Source organism: Carassius auratus, chromosome 17 (genome assembly GCF_003368295.1).
Source record: "Carassius auratus strain Wakin chromosome 17, ASM336829v1, whole genome shotgun sequence".
NCBI classification, from domain to species: Eukaryota; Metazoa; Chordata; class Actinopteri; order Cypriniformes; family Cyprinidae; genus Carassius; species Carassius auratus.
Window position 1 is genome coordinate 7,025,058 of NC_039259.1, and position 24,948 is coordinate 7,050,005.

General features: G+C 37.3%; 1 protein-coding gene across 1 annotated transcript in view; it reads right to left on the reverse strand.

Annotated features, from left to right (window-relative positions):
- LOC113117079 (calcium permeable stress-gated cation channel 1-like) overlaps positions 1–24,948 on the reverse strand; it is a 59,495-nt gene that overhangs the window by 10,606 nt on the left and 23,941 nt on the right. The window contains 19 exon segments of the mRNA XM_026285482.1: positions 2,600–2,705; positions 4,167–4,301; positions 4,303–4,330; positions 4,428–4,493; positions 5,261–5,347; positions 7,240–7,346; positions 7,492–7,645; positions 9,677–9,799; positions 11,157–11,290; positions 11,471–11,591; positions 11,665–11,745; positions 11,902–11,975; positions 12,701–12,809; positions 12,929–12,980; positions 14,377–14,519; positions 16,099–16,136; positions 16,756–16,843; positions 18,339–18,418; positions 19,423–19,702. Of these exon segments, the coding sequence (XP_026141267.1) occupies positions 2,600–2,705; positions 4,167–4,301; positions 4,303–4,330; positions 4,428–4,493; positions 5,261–5,347; positions 7,240–7,346; positions 7,492–7,645; positions 9,677–9,799; positions 11,157–11,290; positions 11,471–11,591; positions 11,665–11,745; positions 11,902–11,975; positions 12,701–12,809; positions 12,929–12,980; positions 14,377–14,519; positions 16,099–16,136; positions 16,756–16,843; positions 18,339–18,418; positions 19,423–19,656 (1,960 nt within the window). The 5' untranslated portion in view covers positions 19,657–19,702.

Here is a 24,948-nt window from a genome sequence, read left to right on the forward strand (position 1 = left end):
CAGTTCCCGAGGCGAAGCCCGATGCAGTTCCCGAGGCGAAGCCCGATGCAGTTCCCGATGCTGTTTCCGAGGCGGAGCCCGATGCAGTTCCCGAGGCGGAGCCCGATGCAGTTCCCGAGGCGGTGCCCGATGCAGTTTCCGAGGCGGTGCCCGATACTGTTTCCGAGGCGGTGCCCGATGCAGTTCCCGAGGCGGTGCCCGATGCAGTTCCCGAGGCGAAGCCTGATGCAGTTCCCGATGCAGTTCCCGAGGCGGTGCCCGATGCTGTTTCCGAGGCGGTGCCCTATGCAGTTCCCGAGGCGGAGCCCGATGCAGTTCCCGAGGCGGTGCTCGATGCAGTTCCCGAGGCGGTGCTCGATGCAGTTCCCGAGGCGGTGCCCGATGCAGTTCCCGAGGCGGTGCCCGATGCAGTTCCCGAGGCGGTGCCCGAGGCGGAGCCCGATGCTGTTCCCGAGGCGGTGCCCGATGCAGTTCCCGAGGCGGAGCCCGATGCTGTTTCCGAGGCGGAGCCCGATGCAGTTCCCGAGGCGGAGCCCGATGCAGTTCCCGAGGCGGAGCCCGATGCAGTTCCCGAGGCGGTGCCCGATGCAGTTCCCGAGGCGGTGCCCGATGCTGTTTCCGAGGCGGTGCCCGATGCAGTTCCCGAGGCGGTGCCCGATGCAGTTCCCGAGGCGAAGCCCGATGCAGTTCCCGATGCAGTTCCCGAGGCGGTGCCCGATGCTGTTTCCGAGGCGGAGCCCGATGCAGTTCCCGAGGCGGTGCTCGATGCAGTTCCCGAGGCGGTGCTCGATGCAGTTCCCGAGGCGGTGCCCGATGCAGTTCCCGAGGCGGAGCCCGATGCTGTTCCCGAGGCGGAGCCCGATGCTGTTCCCGAGGCGGAGCCCGATGCAGTTCCCGAGGCGGTGCCCGATGCTGTTCCCGAGGCCGAGGTCGTTCCCGAGGCGGAGCCCGATGCAGTTCCCGAGGCGGAGCCCGATGCAGTTCCCGAGGCGGAGCCCGATGCTGTTCCCGAGGCGGAGCCCGATGCTGTTCCCGAGGCGGTGCCCGATGCTGTTCCCGAGGCGGTGCCCGATGCTGTTCCCGAGGCGGTGCCCGAGGTTGTTCCCGAGGCGGTGCCCGATGTTGTTCCCGAGGCGGTGTCCGTTACAGTTCCCGAGGCGGTGACCACAAGGCCGTGGTGGTCTTCGGCTCCGCCCTGGGAGACTCTGGCGGTGACCACGAGGACGTGGTGGGCATCCGCTCCGCCCTGGGGGACTCTGGCGGTGACCACGAGGACGTGGTGGTCGTCCGCTCCACCCTGGGGGACTCTGGTGATGACCATGAGGACGTGGTGGTCTTCTGCTCCGACCTGGTGGACTCCGGCCTCGACCACAGAGACGTGGTGGTCTTCCGCTCCGCCCTGGAGGGCTCTGGCCTTGACCACACGGCTGTGGTGGTCATCTGCTCCGTCCTAGTGGACGCCTCAACATGTCCTTCATGGACTTATGTTTTGTGTTTTTTGAGTTCTGTTTCTGTCTGTTCTCTTTAGTTTAGTCTGGCCCTCCGTCCCTCCCCCTGTACCTCCTCCGGTCCTCCTCCCTCCTGATCTCCCGGTTTTATGTATCATTTCTGGTGTTTGTCCCCCATGTGTTCCTTTTCTGGCCCTCCGTCCCTCCCCCTGAGCCTCCACCTGTCCGCCTCCCTCCTGGTCTCTGTGTCATGTTTTGTCTTTAAGCGTCTGGTAGCCGCTCCGTAGAGGGGGGGTACTGTCACAGTGTCTGGGTTGTTGTTCCCCGGGGTTCCACTAGATGTCCTCCTTCTCACGGTGCCTGTCCCAGATCACTTCCTGTTCCCTTATATGGTCACCTTCCTCCTTGTTACCTGATTGATTGTTCACCCCACCTGTCTCCTGTTTCCCAATTATCCTTCTGTGTATAAATACCCAGTCTGTCTTAGTCTATGTCACGGAGTCCTTGTCTGATGTCATTGTGTTTCAGGTCCATCAGTCTTGCTTTGTCTTACCCTATGTGTCTCATTCTCTCGTTCCACCAGACTTCCTCTACCTTTCCGTTCTTCCGAGTTCCCCGTTTCATCCGGTTCCCTTTTTGTTTGATTTGTCTCTCATGACTGTTTATTTTGTATTTACCCCTCTGTTTAAATAAAACCCTTACCTGCATTTGGATCTACCCTCTCTTTGTGTTTTTCCCCAATACCTATCGTGACACATGGTGTGTATTGGTGACAGAACAGGCGTGGAGTGGGCGTCTGGATCTCGGCTAGACGGGTCGGAGCGTCTGGAAGACTACAGCGGGTTCGCACCTAGCGGCCATGTCACACCGTGATACTGAGATGCTGTTGGAGATACGGCTCAGACGCCCACACACTGACTGAGGATGGGAACGAGGTATTAGAACAGGCACGGAGGTAGAAATCAAGACTGACGGGGAAGAAAAAAGAGAGCTGTGGGTAAAAAGGAACAGAGAAAATGAGAGGAAAAGAAAAACACGACACAAGTGGTGCAAGTGGAGACGACAGACAAATGGATTTGAGTGCAAATTTGGGAGCGGAAAAGAAGTACTCAAAGAAAAGTCTGTTTGTTGTTAAAATTACGCAGACTCACCAAAGGGAACAATGATGGGGCAGGTGATGCTGTAGGTCATACTGACTGAAAATATGCACATGGTCCAGGCATATTCAAGACCAAACTGAAACTCGTAGGCCTGACTCTGAGGATGAGAACGGAGAAACAGGTTGTTAGTGGATTTACTCTTATTTCTGGTGCTATGGACAGTAGTTGGATGGAAAAGAGCTGTGTGAAGATACTTCAAATTTTCTTCTTTAGATTAATAGTCTGTGCATTTGGAACGACGTGAACGTTAATAAGAATGTTAATAAAGAACTATTACTACAGAAAAATGCTTTTTTGGGAGGAGGGGTTCTAGATAATTACTATATATTAGTGCTGTCAAATGATTAATCACGATTAATCGCATCCAAAAATAAAAGTTTTTTTTACATAATATAAGTGTGTGTTAACTGTGCATATTTATTATGTATATATAAATACACGCAGATGCATGTATATATTTAAAAATATATATGTTAAGGTTTCTATAAAATATAAATTATATGAATATAAATAAAATATATGCATGGAAATACATATAAATATTTATAAAATATATACTGCATGTGTGTGTATTTATATATTATATTATATAATAATACACAGTATATGCACATTTGTGACCCTGGAGCACAAAACCAGTCTTAAGTCACTGGGGTATATTTGTAGCAATAGCCAAAAAAACATTTTATGGGTGAAAATGATCGATTTTTATTATATGACAAAAATCATTAGGATATTAAGTAAAGATCATGTTCCATTATTATATTTTGTAAATAATAATAAAAAAAATGTGATTAGTAATATGCATTGCTAAGAATTCATTTGGACAACTTTAAAGGCGATTTTCTAAGTATTTACATTTTCTTTGCACCCTCATATTCCAGATTTTCATATAGTTGTTTCTCAGCCAATTGTCATATCCTAACAAACCATACATCAAAGGAAAGCTTATTTATTCAGCATTCAGGTAATGTATAAATCAAAATAAAAAAAAATTGACACTTAAGACTGGTTTAGTGGTCCAGGGTCACATATATTATGTAAACAAAACTTTTATTTTGGATGCGATTAATCACGATTAATTGTTTCACAGCACTACTATATATACATTATTATTTTACTTACTTATAAGTTTAATTTTACATATACATGCTACATACAGAGATGCTCACATTTATATATATTTTTAAATAAACTAATACTTTAAATCAGCAAGGTTGCATTCAATTGATCAAAAGTGACAGTCAATATCTTTACACTGTTACACATTTGTTGTTTTCAATTTTATATATATCAAACAATATCAAGCAGCCTTTATAATATGAAATATTTCTTTAGAAGCAAATTATCATATCACTTTTTTTGAAGGTTCATGTGACACTAAAGATGACAGTAATTCAGTTGCGCTATCACAGACATAAATAACAATTTAAACTTATGAAATATACAACGATTATTTTAAATTGTAGTAATTGTCTGTTTTTACTATACTTGATAAGATAAAAACGATCAAATAAACGAATCCTTCAGCTATAAGATACTGTATGGAGTCACTCACTCTTTTAACATGTATGCGTTCAGCTTTAGATTTGGCAAAGCAAAGACGCAGAGAGTACACCAGAAGAGCAGGAACACGCAGAAGCTCCATAGCCGTTCCGATCAGACTGGACGTGATCACGTAGTTAAAAAAAAAAAGCTCCGTTATCAGGCAAAAACACACATCTGAGGGGATAAAACAAAGTGGACATAGGTCTCAGCGAATTGTGAATCTTGCAGTTCTGATTCAATTAGGCAGCATCTGTAGATTCAGGCAACTTACTGAAACTTGACATCTGTTTCATCCAGAAAGTGGATGTCAAAGAGCCACCTGAAGAACAAATCCAGGCTGGGGAGCAGACAAGAAGATATGTAATGTGTAATAATGCACATTATATATATATATATATATATATATATATATATATATATATATATATATATATATATATACAGTGGCTAACAAAAGTATTTGGACACTTAAACTTTATTAATGGCAATATATTAGCCATTCATTTTACTAATTTGTTTTAAGGTGATTTATAGGGGTCTATAAAGTCATCTCTCCTCCAGTCCCCACATTACCTACAGCAGAGTAAGCACCAGTTCATCACATTAACTATGAAAAGGATAATGCTAATGCTAATGAATAATAAATGCTAATGTTTCTTGCCAAGTGTTTGGATACTTTCTGATAGCCTTTATCTATTGTTTTATGTTCTGTGAGTTAAAACATTTGCTTGCTATAAATTAAAAAAAAACTAACTTTTTAAGTTCTTAAAAAACTGTATATTCTATTATAAACATGTTTTCAGTTTTTGAGTTAAATCAAATTCAACATGTTTAGGTGGTGTAACTCTCTGGAGATTGTAAAAAAAGTAAATAGACTGAACTTGAAAAAAAAAAAAGAAAGAAATGTTGGCATAACTGGGACGTCATTGTTTATTATTGACCCACATACAGTACTGTATATAAAGGAAAAAGGTTATTCTGAGACAAAATTACATGTTTCACAAAACAGTATATTACCAAAGAGGTATATTTTAGCTTGCTGTGCTTTTATTGACATGCTATGATAGCCTATAATTACTGTTTTTCAGATTATAGGATGTTTACCTGGAGAGACCCAGTGATGGTAGAATGATCACCATGAAGACAAGCAGAAAAAAGCATTTATGCATGGTGACCTGATTCTCACCGGACCTGAAAGAGACACACATAATAAGAAAATTCTACTGATTTCACCTGAACCTAAAAAAAAATAAAAAAATGAATAAATATATGAAATAATAATAAATAAACACATTTTCAGATTTTTTACATGATGCATTATTCCTTTCTCTATCATTTTCACACCAGTTCTATTCGACAGACTGTTTGTGGTTAAAGTCAACACAATTCTTGCCTCAAGTGACATATTTCATGGTTAAAAAAATGTAAATGTATTAAGTAAATATTAAAATGAGATTTTATGTTGACTTGTGTCTATGACCAGATCCTCAAGTGCTGCAGGTTCTGCAGTTGCACAGTGCAGAGGGTTTGATCCACATGAACTATAATGTGACTCTGTGAAAGACGCCGCCGGTCTGCATATGATTATTCCCTTGTTGTGATCACTATGACAACAAGCCTGGAGAGGCAAGCGGAGCGAGCAAGAGAGAGGGACAGCATGTAAACGTGTTGTGCATGGGTGGGTGGGAGACTGGGTTGGGGCTTGTTCTGCAGTTATGCAATATGTTTGTGCGCTGATATGAACATGTTTATGCAATAGATTTAAGCTGCATTGCAAATACAATTACCGATAGCAGAAACTTATACTGCTTATTGGGACAGCATAATTTTGATGCAATTTTTCATGTATGTGTTGTATAACTTATTGTTCGACTAATTTTGACACATTTCTTGGTGTTGTTGTTTATTTATTTATTTTATTTTTCCATGCAATGCAAGTCCATGCAAAATTGTTTTAATGAACAATCCCATTTGTGTTGATAAATGTGTATGTGTGAGGAATGTCTTCCGAAATATATTAGGAAGGGGAAAAATAACTTTTTTATGTTTATTATTTATGTGTGTATTATGCAATCTTCAAAGTTGTGAATCAAGCAACACCTTCCCCTAAATTCTCATTACCAGAATGCAAGAAAATCACATTCTGACTATTTTAATGACTTAAATAATAACATTTTTGTTAACGTAAAAAGTTTTCATGCATTATGGTAGTATTTGTGCTGCCTTTAAAGGGTGACTTCACCCAAATGAAAATTTTGTCATAAATCACTTTCCCCCATGTCGTTCCAAACCTGTAAATGCTCCGTTCGTCTTTGGAACACAATTTTATGTCAATTTAAATTGTTACAACTATATTACAGAAATATTTTAAATATTTAAAATAAATTAATTAGAATGTTCTAAGTTACTCAAATAAATACATCCTAATATAATTAGCATTAAAAAATATTAGTCAGCACAAGTGTTTGCAGATAATAAAAATATTAAGAAATGTTTCTTCAGCATCAAATCTACATATGAGTTCTGAAGGGTCATGTGACACTGAAGACTGGAGTGATGATGCTTAAAAATTCAGCTCTGCCATCCAGGAATAAATTACATTTAAAATATTTCAATTTTTACTTATTTTTTATCAAATAAATACAGCATTTGTGAGAATAAGTCATCTAATTAAATTAAATTAAATGAATGCATTTAGCAGACGCTTTTATCCAAAGTGAGTTACAGTGCATTCAGGCTATCAACCTTTACCTATCATGTGTTCCCGGGGAATTGAACCCCTAACTTTCCGCTTGATAGAGCAATGCTCTACCAACTGAGCTACAGGAACATAAGTATAATCCAGATGCATTATGATAATCAAAATCATGATGTTTTAACATATAACTGGGATCATATTAGCAACTGATTGCAACACGTTCGCATTAAATTAGTAAAAATAATAATAATAATAATGTGTTAATAACACAATAATTATTTTCATTATTATATTTCCAGTACAACCCATTCACTTTAATGTAACTGAGTAAAAAGAGCTCCCTCTTACATTGATACAGGGACTAGAAAAGTTTAAAGCATCATACCTGGTCCAGTGGTACTCAAAAAAAGATGAATAGTACACAATGAAGGGCAGGAGAATGGAAAAGGCCCACAGGAGCAGGGTGGGGAAGAACTGGGTAATTACTGGGTTCTAGACAGTAGAAGACAGTAAAAGATCACATTCAAAACATTCGACTTCCCAAAACAGCACAAAAAAGCACTTTCAGTTTTATTTTGCACTCTAATGTGGTGTAATACAGCCGGACAGTTATAAAACGGCTTTGATGGTCACTGACCCTTAAGCTTTCAACCGGCCGGGTGACGTTGAACTTGTCCATGGTGTTTACGATGATAGCAGGGGTCGTGAGAAAGAAGAGCAAGAGGAAGAGCAGGATGTTGAGCAGGACGCAGCGGAGCCACCAGCGAGAACCACACACTGACAGATTTTCCCTGGACGAACACAGACACCAATCAACACGACGGTCTTAGCTGCAGTTACAGGACAGACAGTGTGCGCTCTCCAAGAGTAACTGAGATGTTCAGCTGCTATTACATAAACCGGAAGGTTTTCGCTGGAAAACCCAGACTAAGCTGGTCAGCTGGTCTCCAAAACTGACCAAACTGTTGTTCAGCTGGTTTAGCTAGTCAGCCATCTGGTCTTCAAGCTCAAAACTGCCCCAAACCCTTCCAAAACCAGCAGAGTGTCAGAAATCTCTCTGAAACAAGCTTAGGCTGCTTAACGCTTTTATTTTTCTATTTTGTTATTGGTGACTACAGTCAATTTTCTACTCTTGGCCCAGTAAAGCCGGACATAGGAAATAAGAAAAAAATAAAAGATTTTTTAAATTGGATTCAAAAAATTTGTTTTGTTGTGTTTTGTACATCAGGCTTTTTATATCTCATATTGTATGATACAGGAAAATATGAAACCTATGAAATGCCTAAATCTTATTCAGAGGACCAAAAAGAGCAAAAATATGATGCAGTTTATTGATATTTATATGGCCATAAAACAATATGACATTCTGATACCTTGTAATGTAAATCAGTCCGATTTTTTTAAAGTCACTCTTACGTTTACTTTATAAAATTATTAAATGTTTCACAGCAAAAGTCTTTACTAAAAGGTCTTTACTTCTAAAAGAGCTTTAACTAACAAATGTTTAAAAGACAGCGATATATATATATATATATATATATATATATATATATATATATATATATTCATGTATGTACATATAAAAATGAACAATGTATTTCTACAGCATTTATTAATCTTTTAAGTTAAAAAAATAAGGTTCATATTAGTTATTAACATATGTCAACAGATACAACTTTAAATAATAATAATAATAATAATAATAATAATAATATATGTATATATATATATATATATATATATGTGTGTGTGTGTGTGTGTTTGTGTAATAAGTTTCAAGTTCATTTTTTAATGTTGTGTTTAACATTGTGTACCACAAAAGAAAAAGAAAATAGGTAACACTTGTTAACTATTAACTATGACATTTCTCTCAATAAATTCTTAATTTGCTTGTTATTAACAGTTAGTAAGGTAGTTGTTAGGTTTAGGTATTGAGTAAGATTACGGATGTAGAATAAGGTCATGAAGAATAAGGCATTAATATGTTCTTGATTATCACTAACACATGGCTAATATTCTAGTAATATGCATGCTAATAAGCAACTAATAGGTGTTACCTATTCTAAAGTGATACCATAACATATTTTTGGGGGGAACTGTCACTTTAAGTAATAGCAATGCACATGAAAGGCATAACACTGAGAATGAGGTTTACATAAAATGCAAACAAATACCTTTCAAAAGTAATTGTTTCCACTGATTAATTTTCCAAAATTGCAAAACCATTTAGTCTATAAATGCCGTGGCACAAAACATCGAACTCACGGGCTACACTGAACTGGAAAACATTTACACTTCAATAAATTGTTTTAATAAGAAGCAAACATGCTACAACATTAGAGCTTATATCCATAAAAAAGAAAGTCTTGAATTCACAGACACACACACACACACACACACACTTGTCCAGTCAAGCAGAAAGACAGGCTGACACTGCCCCCCCCCCCCCCACACACACACACCCACACACACTCACACTCACTCAATATATGATTCTCAACACATATTATGTAAGAGATATAATGGCTTTCACAGTGGCTGTCTAGGCACACACTCAGATTGAGACTTAATTAATCCAATTTCATCTCTCGAATCCAAGTCTAATGGCCCGGAACAAAGCATGTCATGAAAAATATATATGACTTCAGCTTTCAGATCACTGTATACTTAGTAAACGTTAAATAAAACATCATATAAAACATTGCAAACCCAGATCATTTCATAGAAGAAAAAAACAACACTGCGGTTATTCCTATACTTTTTATAGTTTTTTTTAATAGTTTCGAGATATAGTTGCTGATGTGGCTATGGATTCGACTCACCAGATGATGTCATTAGGGGCCGGGGCGTAAGAAACGCCCCACTGATGGGACTGCACCACTGTGGTGATGCTGGACTGCTGGGGTCTGAGGCGGCAGTGAGCTCGGCTGTAGTCTTTCACAATGCTACACAAGCAGAAGCACAGAGATTACATGCATTTTAGCAATAAGGCACAAGAGAACATGTGAATATGTGTCTATTCAGCAGACTACTAAATTACTATAATGTGGTTTTTAACATGCTGTACAGGACCAGAATGAACTGTTTATATATATATATATATATATATATATATATATATATATATATATATATATTTAATATATTTATATATATTTTATATATATTTAATAACGTCTGTTTAACATGTTTGATGTGCTCTATGTTTTGTATGTGTGTTGCTTACTGTTTATATGAAGCGATCATTTCATTATGGCTCAATTCATATGGATTACTTTTAAGATGTCCTTGTGAACTTTTTGAAGCTTAAAAGTTTTGGTGAACAGGAATTTCGTTGAAGGGAGAGAAATCCGTCAGATTCCATTCAAAATAGCTTTGTATTTTTTATTCGTTTTTTTTTTTAGATGTTTTGAAGATGAAGAGAAGTCTTTTGGGTTTGGATGACAAGAGAGTGAGTAAATGTTACACTTGTTTTTGGGTGAACTATGCCTTTAATAATAATAAGTTATACTTTTTTTAAATAGGAAAACATATTTCTAATTAGCATAGGATAAATCTATTTTAGATCTCAAAAATCTATTTTAGTTCTTTATTATTATTATTATTATAAAAAAATTACCTGACAGAAATCAAACTGATGACTGATCAGACTGTACCATGAAGTAACAAACTGTACATAATTTCAGATTTGGTAATAAATCTTATTTTCTGAAAATATTCATGAATTCATGAGTGTTTGAAACTTCTGTAATAGTTGTATATGAGTCGCTCAGTTGTCCTCAGACAGTGATGGATCTCAAAATAATACAGTCATTTTCGGAAAGGGTTCAAATACACAAAAATGCTGGAAAACCAAAGAAATTGTGGGACCTGAAGGATTTTTCTGAAGAACAGCAGGTAGTTTAACTGTTAAGGACAAACAAAGGACTCATAAACAACTATCACTAAACAAAATAAACACAGCTGTGGATCATGCAGCTAACAACACAGTATTAAGAATCAAGGGGATGTAAACTTTTGAACCGAGTCATTTTTATAAATTCAACTATTATTTTCTCTTGTGGACTAAACATCTTTTATGTGAAATATCTCATTCAGGTACAGTACTAAATAAACAATAACCCTCTTGTTTGGATAAAACAATGAACATTTTACAGATTCTGTAAACTTTTGACGTCAACTGTAGCAGTTAATAACCTTTTTATTCATTCTTAAATGTAGGTACTCATTCCTGTGCTTACAGGATTTCTGGTTATTCTCAGAAATCAGCTCAATAATCAGCTATATATCCATGTGACTTACACTGCAGTCATTCTCTCATCTCTGAAGGTAACAAAGGCAATGCCCAGCCTCTTCATAAAGATACGGTTCTTCTCTGCATTAAACTCATCTGTCAGCTTCTCCTCCAGTTCACTGTAATACTGCTCTGCATCCACCTGACGAAAAAGACCATGACATAAAACATGAGAGATGTGTCGAGCAGTTCATGATTGATGGCTGGTGTGTGGTGGTCTCCAGTGGCCAACAGGAGGAGGTGCAGTCTATAGGTATACAATCTGAACATATACAAATCTATCCATTCTGACAACTGTAATGACTATATGAGGGACATTTACCTGCTCAAAGCCACATAAATCACAGCAGAAGATCTGTGCACACGGGTGAGTCTTTATCATGATCCTGCCTTCCTTCTGAGCTTTGGTTGTGAAGTACAGCCTTCCTTTCATTGCTTTTCGCCTGTAAGGGATTTAGTTTTAATACTTGCAGACTCAGCTCTATGTGATGCAGGAGATGTGCAAACGCAAATGACCTTTCGGAGTCCAGCTTCATTAGTTTTTGTACGTCAAAGCAGAACCGGATGTCTGTGACGGTGCAGCTAGGGTAGGCTTCGCTGTTCGGAGATAGAAGAGACATTGGCTTTTGAATAAGTGGAAATTGAATGGTTGTGTTGACATTTCTATATCAGACAATATCAGATCTGCTGGAATATGGAGATCAAGCAATTTGTTGTAATTCTGTGGATGACAGATCTGTGCTCTTCACTCACTGCAGGTGTTTGGCGATCAGGCCGGGATCAGAGATTTCTCTGGGAATTGAAGTTATCATTAGAGTTCTGGCCACCTGCAATAAAAATCATTAAAAAAATCAAAAGCTAGAAATGCATACTTTTTTGGAAGAAACTTGATCTATTACAATATCTCAGGTGATTGCACAAAAGGTTTCTTTATAGTCAAAAACGTTTTTAAAGTATACTTATAAAGTAGACTTTATTTTTTTATTTTTAAGGGAACTAAAAATGGTTCTTCTATGTCATCTCTGTGGAAAACTCCTCCTGGAATCTTCAGTTTTTAAGAGTGCAATGAAACATCATCTAACTTTTACTTTACTTTTAAAGTCTATATCACATTTTCACTTCATTGTCATGTAAAAATAAAAAATAAAATTACATACATATATAATTTAAATTGTTAAAATAAAATAAAATAAAATAAAATACTAGTTGTCCAGACAGGCTAATATTTATTACAGTTTTACCCTTAAATATAATTTAATGAGAAACAGAATGAACAATTACAATTACAATATAAAATGTATACAATTCTATTAGTAATTATTTATATATTATTTATTAATAATTATTTTTCTTTCAATGTAGGCTTCCTTCTAAATTTAAATAAATATATAATAATAAATAATTATTCATAAAATGTATAGTTATTTACCTATATTTTTAAAAATGACATATGAATATATAAAGCCCATTTTAGACCTGTTAAAAGCAGTGTTAAAAGCAGTGCCCATTATGGACCAGAAACGAGGTGTAATAACACATGCTTTTCCCCAACCTTCTCATCTTCTCTGTATTCCAGTCGTGAGGAATGATGGGCCATGCACATTACTGTGATCACAAAATACAGCAGAGCAAAGATGCTGTGCAGCCACAGAAATATATTCCTATTGCACAAAGAAAAGAAAGTTATCAGCATCATGCCAACAACTTCATGAATATGTACATGTACAACAAGGCTATACTTTTTTTTCAGGTCTACATTCATCATAAAAAACAAACTTACTGTGTGGGCACATTAACCACGGTTGTTCTGCCGAAATTCTGTGGGCTATCTCCTGAAACGCATAGAAATAAACAACTTGTGTAACATATACTGCTCTTCTCACATACCAGCATCAAAAATAAAACTCTGAAAGTAATTTGAGGCCCATGTGGTACAGTGCAAACTGAATGTGAAATAAAAAACTCGCTACACATCATTCATTGTGCTTTGGGTTTGGTTGCTATGACAAATTTGTAAATGCACCAGTTTATTTCACAAATACAGTGTCAAATAGTTGCATAGAGATGACAGTAAGTGTCAAAACCCCCACCCTGTTTTAACCAGCCGGCCCCAAAGCTGCACCACAAACTGGTCTACCACACATCCACATTTAACACTTTTAGAGAACCGCAGTAAACTACTGCTACCAAGGTCGTATGAAAGTCATATGAAATGCTTATTGCAGGTGAAATAAAACAGCAAGAGGTAAAGCCAGTGGCTTTTCACAATGCTCTTCTTGTGGTGTGGAAAGTCAAGGCCTTTCCCATATTTAACTTGGCCCTTCTAACCCTCTATCGTGCCTCCCAACCATCTTCAAACACTGTAGGGTGGTCTGAATTATGCTTTTACACACGTCCACTAATGGAGGGTTATGACTGAGCTCTTCTTCATCTCCAAGAGTTTTCCCAGGCTTTTCATAAACTCATTCTTCAGGCCCACACGGAATCTGCATCCACAAAACCATTCGCAAATGTTACACATTCGCCCAGCTTTGGTCCTTTTTTAAACTGTAGAACTTTCAGCTACATTTAATACATTTGAGCATGTTAAAATACATTCGGCAGAATTCCCTCCCAGTCAAAACAGAAAATGTACACAGCAGTCAAAAGTTTGGGGTCGGTCAGATTTGTTCTTTTTGTCTCTTATGTTTACAAATATATAGTAAAAACAGTGGTATACTTAAGTTTTATTATAGTTTAAAATAACTGTTTCAATTTTGATACATTTTAAAATATAATTTATTCCTGTGAAGTCTTCAGCATCACATGATCCTTCAGAAATCATCTAATATGCTGATTTGCTGCTCAAGAAACTTTTCTTATTATTATTATCAATGTTAAAAACAGTTATATTTTGTTGGACACTGGGCTTCAGGATTCTTTGAGGAATAGAAAGTTCAAAAGAACAGCATTTATTCAAACTAGTATTCTTACTGACCACAAACCTTTGAACATTAGTGAAAATATTCACTCTAACAGTAACAATCTGTCAAAACTAATTCATGAGATTATTTTGAAGAGTCTTTCTTTAGGTGCAAGCACACTGATGAAATAAGATGTAATGTTGTTTTAAAGTTTACTGCCTTTTCCTGGATACCAAACGTGTTGTGTCTGTTGTCATGAATCCTTTATGGCTGAGCACTACTAGAGTAAACAGTGACCAAGCAGTTCTGGATCTGGTGGAGGTACCTAGGAGGTTTCCAGAGAGGTTGACAGGCAAGATGATGGTGAGTGACAGCGAACACACCACCATCATGAGCAGGATGATGTGACGCTGGAAAGACAGGTACGTGATCGCATCAATGCCACATTTACTGCGGATCTCCTCATCCCTACGGGAAGAATAAGGACAAAAAAAGTCTATTTAAAAAAAGCCTATTTACAATTGCTTTTTTATTATTTGACAGAGACTTTTATCAAAAACCAACTAATATATGCAAAAGTATGTGGAAAAAAGAAAGAAAGAAAGAAAGAAAGAAAGAAAGAAAGAAAGAAAGAAAGAAAACCCTACTTTGGATTTTGACATCTTCTGTTATTGCGGTTCAACCAACATGCAAAACAAAACAAAATAAAGCACACAAAACAAAACAAAACAAAACAAAACAAAACAAGCCAAACAAAACAAAACAAACAAACAAAACAAAACAAAACAAGCCAAACAAAACAAACCAAACAAAACAAAACAAAACACACCAAGCAAAACAAAAACTAAGCAAAGCAAACAAAAAACAAAACAAAAACTAAGCAAAGCAAACAAAAAAACAAAAACAAAAAAAACTAAGTAAAGCAAAGCAAACTTTTTTTTAAACTAAGCAAAAAAATAAAAAATAAAATAAAAAAACCCAAAACAAAACAAACAAAAAATATTTTTGTGGTCAGTATACTTTTTTTCTTCTAAACTTTCTATTCAACAAAGAATCCTGAGAAAAAATGTAGCACAATTTCCACAAAAACATTCAACAGCTGTTTCCAGCATTATAATAATAAGAAATGTTTTTTAGCACCAAATCAGCATATTAAAATGATTTCTGAAGGATCATGTGATGCTGAAGACTGCTGAAAGTTCAGCTTTGTCATCACAAGAATAATTCATATTTTACAAAGTAGAAAACAGTCGTTTTAAGTCGTAATAATATTTAAAAAAATATGACTGTTTTTACTGTATTTCTGATGAACTTAAAAGACAAAAACATTTAGAAATCTTACCGCCCCCAAAACATTTGAATGGTAGTGTATATTCAAGTTTTTCAAAACCACATGAAACCAACATGAGAACAAACACGTGGCACATGATTTAAACTAGACTTTTTTTCTTTCCTTGTAAAAATGTTTTCATTTTTTAAATCGTGAAAATATTATTGACCCATGTGCATTCATAAGAATCAAACCTATGACTATGGTTTTGCTAGATCTGCACTGGTTGAACTAAACAGCAAACACAAAATCTTTGAGAGTTTTCAGAGTGTTTCCAATGAATTATTGACTTCGGTCAATAATATATATATGTGGCAGCCTTTTTAAAAGACCACACAAATACAGGAAGGCATTGGGGGCTATTATGATTACAAGGAGCCCTCATACACACACACACATACACCCCTCTCTGTCCTCGCCTCACACCGAGCGAGGAAACTCTCAGTCTGGCCTCTCGGTCGCCGGGGAGTTCAAGAAGCTTTTAAGGGAACCAGCTAAATATGGCACCAACATGCCATTTGAGTCGTCCAAATAACATCTCTGCAGCCGTGGAGACAGACTAGCGGCTGGTTTACGGTTCTGAAAGGCTTTTGAGCGTGCCCAGACGTTAGGCGTGCTGGTCCACCTTCACCCTGTGTTTTCCCTGCTTAATGAGATATAACATGAGCAAACAGGACGCTGGCTGATGACATCACCATGCATTTCTTGCACACTTACTTCATGTGGTACAGAGATGTGAGCCAGGAACAGAAGCCCTATAAAGAAAGGGAGGGAAGACAACGGTGTCATAAAAAGGTCTGGCATATAAAAAAAGAGCGCGTCTGGCTAGCGCAGCATCTGTCAGAATCATTTGTCCCTTAAGTGAACGCGGATAGCGTAATAAGTGGAAAAAGCCATGCAAATGCATGCAATATCTTTAACGTGGCTGTGATGTCTTGAACTGTCATTGCACATAAAACGCAAGGAGACAGAGTGAGGTCAGAATATAAACGGACAGATAGTGTGCATAAAAGAAAATAGCGTCTAAGTGCACAGGCTATTTTATATGACATCAGCTCTGGGGCGACGCTCTGTAATAATCCACGTCGACAGATTGAACTTTGTTTGTGCTGTATGTCAGTACGTTTCAGAGGTAGTAAATTTGCATCACTGTGAATATGAGATTAAAAACACAATCTATTAGCTGTACTCTATGCGATGCTTTTATTTGTTTCTAGGCAGGGGTGTCGTTGATAAAGACAAGGCCCTGTGGGTTTTTGCACTGCCAAATGTTGTAAATTCTAGCAAAGATCCTGTTTCTGCATGATCAAACATTTCTTAAATGTCTGTGATGCTCTGTTTGTCTCTTTCTACTCTTTTACAAAAGGTTCTCACCACGTCCTTGGTCTCTGAGTCTGATGGGCTGGATTCTGACGGGGTTTTCTCTTTCTCACTTGGTTCTCCATAGAAAAGTGATGTCAAGCTACAGAACAAAGACACACAATACAAATGACAGGTAACACTTCAAAAAAGACTTCACACACTGTTAGAAAATTCTATGAACTCCATTATATTTTCCATAACTGCCCACGAAAAAGATCCAGTTAATTTAACAAACACAATAGCATACTGTTTGAAATATAAACTTCCATAGAAATTAAAATTTCTATAAATGTAAAAGACAACATTCAAAAACAGCAGTCCAACAGAAATGCAATTTAATTCATCTTATAATTCACAAGCTATAAAACACTTGTGATGTTTACCTTCCTCCTGTGAACACAATTGAACATTTCAGTCAAAACCCACCTTCATTATACAGTATAGTCGATTAACGCTTTTATACTTGTTAATTTGGGTAACACTTCACTACTAGCATATTGGCTGTTTATTAGTACTTATAAAGCACATATTAATGCCTTAATCTGTGCGACCATATTTTAGATTCGGTAAACCTACCCAATACCTAAACATAACTACAACAACTACCTTAATTAGTATGCATCAAATTAGGTTTATTGAGGGAAAAACTGTTGGTTAATAGTGCATATGAGTTACACTCTTGGTTAATAGTGCATATGACTTAGTTAATCTGAAGTGTTACCCAGATAACCACATATAAAACAACCATTTAAGCAAATGTACTTTTGATTCAAAACCGTAGTAAGATATAACCCCTATGACAACTAGCCACAGTCTTCTATTACCTTCCATCAGTGATATGCCTGAAAGCATTTTTTCAGAGTCTTAACTCAAAGCCAGATCCAAAACTAGCCTTAAGATCAGAAAACTGCAAGCATTTCCATCCAGGTCTATTATAGGCAATGAAAAGGAGCAGGTGAAATGCCAGTGTATACAAATGTGAAAATGCTATTTCTGTGAGAGCCAGAGTTTTTTCTTCTGCAGCTGGATGCAATGCTTTGCAGATACACTCACTAAGAATCAGCTGCACATTCACATAAACAAAGACTTTAATGCAACATGCTGATGCAGAATAAAGCAGCGCTGCTTCAACAGACGTCTTAAGACTTATGACTGAATTCTACCCTCTGCTCCCAAAGGGACACTGTGTGTGTGAGCTGAAAATACTTTCAAAAAAGGTTTTTTTTTTTTTTTTTTTTTTTTTTTTAAGAAATAGGTCTCTTGAAAATATGAGCAAAATATAAATTAAATGGAATTTAAAATGAAATGCAGAAGAAGAACAAATTACCATATATACGGCATATATATATATCCATTCAACTGTTTATTTATATAATCAATGTGTATATATTACATATAAGAATACATGTTTCAAACCAAATAATCAGACCACTAATATAACATCAGGATCCAAACTGTCCTGTGTAACCAGCAGGTGGCACCAGGATCTCACACTGACCTGCTAAGCATTCAGTTCACTCAAACACCACACACAGTTGTTCAATTATTTACATCTTAATGCATTCTTCAAACAGTCACCAGTTCTGAGATGATACCTGTCATTTTCCACAAGCAGAGCCAGGCGGCCGTAGTCCCACGCTGCCTTCCTCAAACAAGAGAAGATCAGAAGCAGGAACTGAAATACAGAGACACCAAACCAGTTATATCAGCAGACTGTACAGATTGTGTTCTAGAGTGGCCTTAATAAACAGGGAAACTGTTAGAAAATGTAAAATAAACAGGGAAACTGTTAGTAAATGATGTGCACAGTGAACCTAATTCCATATAGAGAATGCAAATAATCCAGAATATACCCAGAAGTCACTGCGTCACTTTACATGTGTGTCAAAGCTATTGATATAAATAGATAAGAACTATTTGTGTAAGCAAGCACTTAACTCACTAGACCTCTGGCCAGTGTAATAATTAGCCATTTCTTTGTCCGGAGAGAGACGAGGTGAGTGGTTGTCTTGGAAACTAACAGGCAGTGAGGTCTGCATGCACACTTGTGTTCATAATGACTCCGGAAGGAAGAGTCAACAATAAGACAAATGAAAACACTGACTGCTGGGATGCTACAGGTCTCTACTGAGCTTCCTTGGTTGCTGGTTAGCAACTTGTTCTTAAAGGGGAAGCGTGTCGTTTCTGCCCCCGAAAATGTCACCAAATTAAAAAAATAATAATGTTTATAAGGACTATGGGACTTTAGAGCTAAATTTTACGCAAGCTGTATTTTCTTCTTTTGATTTTGGGGTGAAATATGACTTGCCAGATAGCACACATATGTCTGCAAGAATATCTGTTAAAGATCTCTTTATCTGGAAAGCATCTGCTGTGTACAATCATCTGATCAACATATTTAAGGTGTCAGTTTTACATACATTATAAAAAATAAGGCTTTTTTATTAAGATTGGATTGTGTAGAATAGACAGGAAGCAAAGTGGGAGAGAGAGCGGGAGGTTGTATCAGAAAAGGTCTTTGAGCTGGGATTCAAACTTGGGACGCCCATAGCACAATGGCATTATATATCGGCGTTAAACATCTTGCACAGACTGAACGCTTGATCAGTAAATCAAGAAAGTCCATTAATGTCATGCAACTGCAGCTAAACGATGCTGTAGAACTTTTTAATATGTTACCAGCCACAGAACGACGTTGATGGTGAGGACGGTGGGGACTCCTCCGAAAGGCAGACCCTGCAGGACACTGCTGTGGGAGTGAGAGCTATAACATCTCTCCGCTGTGCCGTTCTCCTCCATCAGTGAGCCCAGGAAACTCCTGACGTCCAGCTCCTCCACGGGACTGCCACCGGCTGCGGGCAAGGATTTAAACACCGGCTGAGCCGTACCCCACAGGTCAGAGCGCACCGCCATGCCAGAGGCACGAGTCTCAGGAAGCCCTTCCAACGTCAAAGCATCACTGAGGAGAGACAACAGGAAACAAAAAATGTAATCGGGTGAAAAGTTTGAGAAGATAACACTGAATGTACTCAATTGATGACATCAGCTACAAAAAAGTCAGTCTGAAAAAAAAAACAAGTCTCAGAGACTTACTGAACATCTCAGTTAAGGAGAAATATTCCTGTTCATATCAGTGTTACATTAAAAACATTACATTAAAAATACATTAAAGCTAAAGATAAATGTACAAAACTTCAGCAAACATTTTGTTAAAAATTATTTTAAAAAGTACTGAAATGCAATTTAAAAGCGAAAATATAAAACAAAAGCTAATTTAAAGTATTAATAAATAATATTATATAAATTGTCCTAAAATAATATGTTTATATCGAGATCTCTGGCTTTTGATCACAGGCTATGGTATTTTGGTATATCAGAGCACAGTTTGAGATACAGTTCAGATCTTTTCTGAAACTGGTGAGATTACTGGGGTCTTTCCCCATCCATTTAATCTAATGCTGTCTAGAAGAAAGAGTAAATCTGCGATCACTCTCCCATCCTTAAACCAAAACATGTTTGATAGTGAGAAGTGACCTGTCTCTAGCTTAAAAGTGTAGAAGAGTGTAAGAAAGTGCTATAAATGTAACAAGACGATTTTTTACTACTTCTACTAATAATAGTAATACTTTTAAAATATTATACAAATAATTCAAATAATTGTATGTACACCACTGTTCAAAAATATATTTTTATTGAATTAAAACTTTTTAATAATGAAATTAAATTAAATGTGATCACAACTGCATAAATAAATGCAGCAAAAACATTTAAATGATAATAGTATTTCAAAGTATTATGAACTGTTTATTTACAGACTTTGAACAAACATTAGGGCAGCTGGAAGCACCACTTCCATTCAGTTTAACAGATGTGTTTCGATTACCTTTATGAATATCGCCCTCCAGCACATTAACAGGAACACACAAACCAGCTCACTGGTTGTTTGTTGATTTTACAGATACTGGTTTGCCTTAAACTGCTGGTTGCCATATTAATAACAAATCATCTCCCCACTCATACATAGACTGAGCCACTTTACCTCTGTCACTTAATCCCCATAAAATCACTTTAAGATGCTACATCATCCTCAAATCAGCAGCCACAAGTCGACTCTAACACTTCTAATCTTTGAAATATCCACAGATTAAACACACAGTTTAACCACAGCAAGCGTGTGTGTTCCTATTACCTACAGTATCATCAACATTGTTAAGAGAACGAGAGAGAGGCAGCAGAAGGTAATGTTTGTTATGATGCTGTCATTTCTTGCTGTGCGTAATGTCAATCAGATGGCCATCTAAAATAAAACCAAAACACACAATGAATCAGGATCAGAAAAATTTCACACAACAAAACCTTAGTATGGTTTTTCAGAAAAAAAGGTACAAAAGCGGTCACTGGGATGGTATATTTTCAAAGGGTACCTCTTTGTACCTACATTAGTAGCTTTAAGGTACATATTATTACCTAAAGTGTACAGAGTATTTAACTAGCAAGACCATCAGGTTTTTATTTATATATCTAGCTATCTATCACCAGAAAAGCCTAGCAACTAGCCTAGGAAATGCTAACAAACAACATGTTAAATCATGCTAACAACATGTTAGAAACATGCAATGTGTTAAACAATGTTAACATTTTAAAACGTTAGCAATATACTGATTCCATCTAGCAACATCTTAAAACATGCTAGCAACAACTAAAACATATTAGCTATGTGCTAAAAATGCTAAAACCATGTTAGCTGTTTCAAACATTTAAGGCTTTCTCAAGCCAACATCAGAGTTTGTCCTAACAAATGTACTCTCTAGTTCTGTTAAGGCACTGTGAAAATATAATCATGAAATAAATCCCATTTTAATACCAAGATCATATAAAGTAATTCATCATATAAATAAATTCTGTCTCAACAGATTTAATATTTTTCAGTAGTATTAAAAATGTGTGTTGTCGATCATTTAAAAATGTTCACTGAATTAATAATATGCAGATGAATTAAACACATTACATTATTGTGGCAAATGAGTAAATCTTTAAAATAAAATCTTCGTGTTCATGCTAAGAATAATTTGAATAACTTAAAGTCAGGGAATTAGCTTATTTCATATTCTAGTTTGTCATCATCTTGACAAATGTTTTCATTCGTGACACGACTAGATCAGAAATTGGACTATGAATATACAAGGTCCAAGATACCAAGCAAATACTAATTACTAATCATCATCATTTTTACAGTGTGATTTACTGTTGAGTCCACAGCAATCAGTTTTGAAGCTGAGTTTGTCAGTGTGGTCACGGCAGATATGAGACACTCAGTGGTTTGTTTCAGAGAGTGAGAGGCCACTCCAGATCCTTCTGTGCTGGTCTCCTGAACACAAACTTTCTCCTTCTTCTGCCCCCTACAAAAATACGATAACTAACTTCCCCACTCCAAGCCACCCAGCATCTGGCTCTTGTACAGTATATACAGACACAAATGCTAATACAATTTAGAATTGAACTTCCAGTTTGCAGAATATACACTGCTCACAAAAATTGAAGGAATGCTTTCAACATCAGATCTATCATGCTGGATATCTATACTGATAGATTTCCAGCGAGTAATGTGTTAGGAACGAAAGGATGCCACATTGTTTGATGGAAATGAAAATTATCAACCTACATAAGGCTGAATTCAAAGACACCTCGGAGGTCTGACAATGGGTCCAAGGATTTCATCCCCTGATACCTAATGGTAGTCAGTGTGCTATTGTCTAGCCTGTAGAGGTCCGTGCGTCCCTCCATAGATATGACTCCCCAGGCCATCAATGACCCACCACCACACCGGTAATGCTGAACGATGTTACATGCAGCATAACGTTCTCCATGGCTTCTCAGACCCTTTCACGTCTGTCACATATGCTCAGGGTGAACCTGCACTCATCTGTGAAAAGCACAGGGCGCCAGTGGCGGACCTGTCAATTCTGGTGTTCAGTGGCGAATGCCTATCAAGCTGCACGCTGCCGGGCAGTGATCACAGCGCCCACTAGAGGAAGTCAGGCCCTCAGGCCACCCTCATCAACTCTGTTTCTGATTGTTTGTTCAGAGACATTCACACCAGTGGCCTGCTGGAGGTCATTTTGTAGGGCTCTGGCAGTGCTCATCCTGTTCCTACTTGCACAAAGGAGCCGATACTGGCCCTGTGCAGCTCTCCTAAAGTAAACGCCTGTCTCCTGGAATCTCCTCAATGCTCTTGAGACTCTGCTGAGAGACACAGCAAACCTTCTGGCAATGGTACGTAGTCATGTGCCATCCTGGAGGAGTTGGACGTTTTTTAGGGGTCTTCTCATTGTTGCCCATCTAGTGACCCTGTTGTTAATTTCATTAACACCAAAGCAGCTGAAACTGTTTCTACTGCTTCTTAACTGACCAGGGCTGCGTTTCTCGATAACGATTGATCTTAAGAGCTTAAGAGCGGTTTCTACGCGTCATTTTACGATCATTTGTTATTGTTTCATGTGCGTTTCCCAAAAATGCACTTAATGTAGTCTCACGTAGCCGTGCTTTAAGTGCTACTTAGGAGTCGCTATCCATTTGTCAAGATCTGAAATGTCACCTAATAGAATGGCTGGTAACTGTAGTACACGATTGTTTATTGAAATGTTAACCTATTATATTATATTATATTATATTATATTATACTTTACATAATAATATATAATATACTTTATATATATATATATATATATATATAGAGAGAGAGAGAGAGAGAGAGAGAGAGAGAGAGAGAGAGAAACTTTATTTCGGGTCCAATACATGGCTGGTTTTCAGCAAGTCATTGACAATTTTTTTTCCCCAGTCTTTGAAACATATTTCCTACATTACTTAATTTTTTGTCCTTTTTTTTAAGTCATTTAATTTAGATGTGTTTTTATATTTTTCTTAAATTTTTAATTATTTCCTTTATAAATAATAAAGAAAAAATTTGTAATAAAGTGCACAATAAAGTAAAATCAAATGGTTATATTATAATCACATTGCACTTGCATTAACTTAAAGGTGTAATCTACTGATTGTCCTGCAGGTGACCACATAAATGTCTTCTTACATTCGTAGATGTACAATGATTTTCAAGTGCTACTTAAGTTATGATGTTTTTGGGAAACAGACTGTAATATTAAGATCAGTCATACAATCTTCTTAGGCTTACGAAGCTTTTGGGAAACGCAGCCAAGATCAATATCCCAGGAGTTTAATTGACTTGATGCTAAACTCTGATTAAAAAGTATACCTTTATTTTTTTTTTAAGACAAAATTTCAAGTCCATTGATGATTTTATTTTTCAAAAACATAAAAATTATATCCATATAATACTGCAATAAGATTATATCAAATATATTAAAATTTGAATATCTTTGCATTTAGCTAACAGTTACAGTTCCATAGCTCTTTTTCAAGTACCACAAACCATGTTTGCATTGCAATATAAAGCTTGGTCTCAAAATAGGTTTGTACCGCAGGCAACCAGTATGAAAAATATTGTTGTTAGAAAATAATGCCACATAATTCACTACTTTACTACTATCAAACAAACAACCAATAGCACCCAAGGACACTGCACTGTCGAGTTCTTCCAGTCAGACAGATGGTGCATAAATGGCTCTTTTGTTTTATAGTCTGACTCCCATCTTCTGGCCGCAAAAACCTGGATACACATAGTATACTATACAATGCTGTACAACACATAAATAAACAACATGCCCTAATAAAATACACCTGGACTTATTGTGGTGTGTTTTCCCTCCATGTGTTCTGTGTCCCATTTTTATTGTGTCATTAACACAATGGATTACGCCATGTGGATTATTTGTATCATCATCATCATCTTCCTCGTTATGTGTTTGTCTCCTGTACCACATCATGACAAATACATTATTTAACACTTCACAAATAATATAAACCATAATAGTGAAATAATGGGAGATAAACTATGTCACATCCCTCAAAATTAAGAGCCATCTTACTCTAATAGGCGTTTGTTTTGTAGTTTACTTAAAAAGAAAATGAGTAACAGAAGAAACACATAAGCGTCTATAGTCCCATGGCTGTGGGGTGAGCAGCTGGAAATGCAACGAAAGCCACCTGAGCTCCAGATGAAATGCTGAAAAATGACACAAAGACACCTCAAGCGGCAGAGAGCCACTGGGTGTAAACCCAACGAGAGCT